A 5,483-nucleotide genomic window follows, 5' to 3' on the forward strand; every position below is an offset into this window, starting at 1 on the left:
ATAAACATTTCATTACACCAAATACACAAAATAATGTTATTTTTTAGCAACGTCATATGACCCCTTTAAGATACATACACATAAAATTATGTCAAAAACCCTTCACAGCATTGTCATTCTCTGTGATTTAAATATTTATTTCTTGTTTCTTGCACAATGTGATGCGATGAACCACTATGTATATATATATATATATATATATATATACATATACAGTATCTTTATATATATATATATATATATATATATTAGTAATGATATGAAATGTTTCTTGAGCACCAGATCAGCATATTAGAATGAATCATGAAGGATCATGTGGCACTTCTTCTTTTAAAAAAAACTAAAAAAACCCCAGAAATTTAACTAGGGGGCCAACACTTTTTCACACCACTGTATATATGTATATATAAAACCACCCTCCCCCTCCAGCCGGTCTGCGATAATATTTTCAAAACGTAACCGCTTCGTGATGTAAAAAAGTTTGGAGACCCCTGCCTTACAGTATACAACAGTTCCCATGCAGTGTCCCAGACAAGCTGCAAGTCAAATAATTAAAGAATCATTTTATTATTTTTAAGCAATAAGTAATTATTAAGTGACTGTTAAAAATGATGTTTTATAGTATGTATGTGTGTGTAGTATAAATGAAATTCAGATTTACTACATCCACCATGTAGGATTTGGTAGCAAAGCAATGCAACACTGGTAGGTCACATGACATTCACAACTCCTCTCCTGTGGCCTCATGGGATATTTGAGCATCCATTGGATGCACAAAATATCACCTGTAATAATAGGGAATCTGGGTACTTTCATCTGCAGTTTTATGAATACTGTAAATTTGGACATGCTCTTTTTTGCATACTAAATAGTAGGCAAGTATGCATATTTGGATACAGCTCAAATGACTGTTTTAAGAGTGAATCACTGAATCATTCACTCAAATGATTTGTTTAATAATGCATTGCCTTTCATTAGAAAATATTGTTAAAAAGACAGTAATTGTCAATATTTTTAATGCATTTAAATAAATTCAAAAAAATTAATTTGTGTTTATGGCATTTGTTTATTTGTATTTATTTATCATGGACAACCAATTACATTACTCTCAAAAATGGCTATTACCCAAAATGAATACACATTTTATTTCTTCTTGCTCATGTTCCAAATGTTTAGATTCTCTCACAAAATGAAGGAACTGTAGCTAATGATGCAGCATTACTGGCTACTGAACTGTGCTGTATAGTGCCGTCCATTTAAAATGAGAAAGACGCATACAGTACTGAAGGAGTCAGTCACAGTTTTGTGTATGCAAGCAGATGTGTTATGTGTGTGTAGCTTCAGTTAGGCTTCAGGCATTGCTGTATGCTCATGGGAAAGGTTGTCCAGTCTAATTTGACTTCTATTATGCTGTCGAACATTAGCAGAATGGCTAATCAATGAGCCTTTATATCTTAGTGCTTGAATGCAAACACGCACACTCACACATAGGCAAGCATTTCAGAAGTTCCCCGTAAACAACATACAGCTTCACCATGTAGAATCATGCTAAGACCCTGACACGCTCGCACACAAAAACTGCATAAAATCTAGATGGCTCCGAGACCGTGAGTGCCTGTACCCCGTTGCTGAAGGGGGCGTCGCCACGTTGAGCATTTCCATGGTGAACATGTTCGGTTGCTATGTAATTATGGCCTATTTGTATGAGAGCCTGCACCTGAAGTGGGTCTGACTGCTGCTCATATGATTGGCCGTGCATGCGTGTGTCATTATGTGTAAGAATCAACAGCATGGAAGTTAGCTTTAATTTCACATTTGCATTACAAGAGAAGGGAAATTATGTTTGCAGGCCTGGGTTTCGAGTGTGTGGCATTTGCATGTACTTGCTGTCTGTGCAGGTTTATGCAGAGCTCTGTTTTTGTGTGCGAGGACAAACGTGTTACTGGATTATTCTACTGTTGTTCAAATAATTTGGCAAATTCCACCTCTAATCACGTGATTCTGTCTGACTCCACCCATTTCTGGGGAAATAACGCTGCACGACACAAAGCTGCCACCAGCTGCCTAACTTTCTCCCCTGCAATTATCTCCAGACCAACATCTAGACTTACAGCTCCTTACTGCTCCTTCCTGACCTATCAGCTGGGCTTTAAAGCCGCATCACCATGGAAACATAAAAGCCAGTCGAGTCAAAATCACATATTAACTGCAGACGGACACAATGAGGTCTAAGGGTATGAATTACATGAAGATGCCTGTCAGACCCCCAGCTGGTAACATGAAGGTGGTTGATTATGTTTTTAAAGCTGTTTGCATGTCATATAAATATGAATTTGTCAATAACACCAAGTTGATACGTCCTGTGGCACTGGCAAAGATACAGATTTGTGTAGAAATTGTTTCTACACATTTAATCTTAGGAAAAAAATATTAGGTGACCAAAAAATCAAAACACAGCATTTATTAAATATTGTGTGTTAAATGTTTGGACATAAATAGCGTGACATGATTTAGCCAAGTTGAACATGTTCCTGGATCAACAATCTTTGTTGGTCCTGAAGCAACATTGCTATCACAATCATAGGGGAAACCCTATTCCAACCTGTACCCACCCTAACTTAAGGGTGAAATAAAATATATCAAATATAATAAAAATAAAATAAATAAAATGTAAATAAAATTACATATAAAATAAAATGACATTAAAAAATAAATAAAATAAAATAAAATAAAAATGTCTTTGACTGACAGCCATAGTTTTAAACATTTTCTTCAGGTTTATACATCTAACAGTACCCTAATAGTAGGTAGAAAATCAGTGTCAGCTTAATAGAAACTAAATATTTTACAGGTAACATTTTCCACAGCATAAATGTGGTCTTTATACATTCAAATATGGCTGTCATTTGAGTTATCATTTTTGGGGTCTGTGGGATCAAAAAGTTAGGAATCCCCTGCAAGCAACCCTTGAAATCAGAGGGAAATGATTGGCTGATAAAAATGTTGTTGACCCAGCCCCAGCTCTACATCTAAACTTACACCTAAAATCTGATTGGTTGATAAGAATGTTGTCCTGCTTGGGTAAATCATGTTAAGCAACATGCACAAGAACATACAGTACACATTGTGATTGACCCTAATAAATCATGTTCCCAGATACACATCATTTATTGGTCCTGGAACCACAAATCAGTAGCTTAAAACTATTCCCTAAATCAGAGGTCACCGATTTGTTGCCAGATAAGCACTTCCAGGATGTTGATCCAGGAACATGCCCAATTTGGGTGGATAATGTTAAGCATGAAGCTCCAGTTTTTGAGCTCCAGTTATGACAGGAACACCAGAGAAAGACACATATCATACCTGTGTTGTTGTTGTTTATGTGTTTGAGTCTTTTCTGGTGTGTTTTGCCATTGTAGTGTATCTGTGCTTGTGCTGCGGAGTTCAGCTGAATGTTGCACACTTCACAGAGTGTGTACGACCTGTGTTTGCGCTCCCGCTTTGGACGAGAGTTTATCGGTGGGGCTTTCTGTCTTGTAAACTCCACCCCTTCAGAGGACACACCCTCATGCCCAGTCTGTTCAGTCAGCAACCCGTCTTCAACAGGACTCAATGGACGCTTCATTCCTAAAGAGAGTACAAAAGTTATTTTAATTCATCTAAAATATTTTATGATCTCCATCTAAAAACTTTTTAAACCACATTTTCTCAATTTTATATTAATACAAAAAGTTTTCTCTGACTTCATACTAATTGCATTTTGAACAACTGATTTGTCACATCGAAGCAGCAAAATTATAAATGGTAAAAAAAAGAAATATGTACATATACAGACACACACACACACACACAAAAATGTAGGGTTGGTAAGCTGTTTTAATGTTTTAAAGTCTCTTATGTTCACTAATGTTGCATTGAATTAAAAGTACAGTAAAACAGTAACATGACAGTAATACTATAATTAAAAGAACAATTTTCTATTTTATTATATTTTAAAATGTAATTTATTCCTGTGATGCAAAGCTGAATTTTCAGCATCATTACTCCAGTCTTCAGTGTCACATGATCCTTCAGAAAGTATTCTAATATGCTGAGAATATGCTTTTTGCCCCAGGATTCTTTGATGAACAATGTTCAAAAGAACAGCATTTACTTCAAATAAAAATCCTTTGTCACTTTGGATCAATTTAATGCATCCTTGATGTATGAAAAACTTACTGACCCTAAACTTTTGAACTGTAGTGTTTTCTGTTTATGGTTTTCTGACAATCTCTGGGGATTACAGCAGTGCTACTGACCGCCACTAGGGGGAGATATTCATCAACAATGCCCAGAACTGACCTTTTTTTTTTTTTTTTTACACTTAAATACAGTCATATGTTATATATGACACTTTTTTAAATTTATCTGCTTCTTCAAAATAATAATAAATAAAAAAAATCTTTGCATGTAGCTCATGAATATCATTTTGTGCACCACTAGCCTACTATACTAAACCCCATAATCTCTGGACTTGTCTATCAAACACACACCTCACACAGACAAACATATACTAGAGCATTTTACACACGCACACAGGCCCCATTGATCCAGCGCCTCCTTCTCTAAACACCACTCCCTGACCACAGAGCACAAACACACATCTGTCTCTGCCGCCCAAACATACTGTAAACCCACCCCACCCAACTCACAACACTCCAACTATGATTGGTTAAACATTACAACTAAAATAAAATGCGAAAATAAGTAAATCAATTAAAACACTCTTTCATTAACATCTGCTCAGATTAAGAAGCAATGATTCTGTAAGGATTTTGATTTAAAACTGAGGGAAATGGACAGTAATAATCTGTCAGTGTTATAATGATATTCCTCAGAAACTGCTGTTCCATTAATGACTTTATCCTTCATATTGTCGGCCGTTTGAGCTCTTTGCTGCAGGACTCAACAATATGGACGGCTGGGCCAGTGTGAGAGATTTTGCGGCCAGTTGACTGAACTGTCACTTACCTACTGAGCAGAGCTGCGTTGTCATAACATTTTACATTTATTAATTACCTTTATGTGTTTCTACACACACACACACACACACACACACACACACTTGTTGGGTTTCCATGTTTTATGGGGACTCTCCATAGACTTAAGTTTGTTTCCTCATGGGGACCTAAAAAATGTCCCCACAAGGTCAAAATTACCTTCTTGAAGTGAGCAAAACCTGACAAAATCTCCAAAAACCTCCCTTTGGAGACATCCTGATTTGTAATTTGTAAATAAAAATTAAGTAAATTAAGTTTTTTTTTTAAATTGTAAAAATGCAGAAAATTTCCTGCAAGGGGTAGGTTAAGGTATAGGGCAATAGAATAGTTTTGTACAGTATAAAAACCATTACGCCTATGGAATGTCACCACTTAGCTAAGTAAACGTGTGTGTGTGTATATATATATATATATATATGCGTGTGTGTGTGTGTGTGTGTGTGT

At 36.0% G+C, this 5,483-nt stretch overlaps 1 protein-coding gene across 3 annotated transcripts in view; it reads right to left on the reverse strand.

The window, feature by feature from the left end:
* The window catches only part of LOC107690291 (zinc finger protein 385D-like), a 98,541-nt gene that overhangs the window by 60,899 nt on the left and 32,159 nt on the right, over positions 1-5,483 (reverse strand). For all 3 annotated transcript variants that reach the window (XM_016488587.1, XM_016488586.1, XM_016488585.1), the window contains exon 2: positions 3,364-3,627. In XM_016488587.1, the coding sequence (XP_016344073.1) occupies positions 3,364-3,627 (264 nt within the window). The remainder of the gene's footprint in view (positions 1-3,363; positions 3,628-5,483) is intronic.

This window comes from Sinocyclocheilus anshuiensis, unplaced genomic scaffold (assembly GCF_001515605.1).
Source record: "Sinocyclocheilus anshuiensis isolate Anshui unplaced genomic scaffold, SAMN03320099.WGS_v1.1 scaffold461, whole genome shotgun sequence".
Lineage (NCBI taxonomy): Eukaryota > Metazoa > Chordata > Actinopteri > Cypriniformes > Cyprinidae > Sinocyclocheilus > Sinocyclocheilus anshuiensis.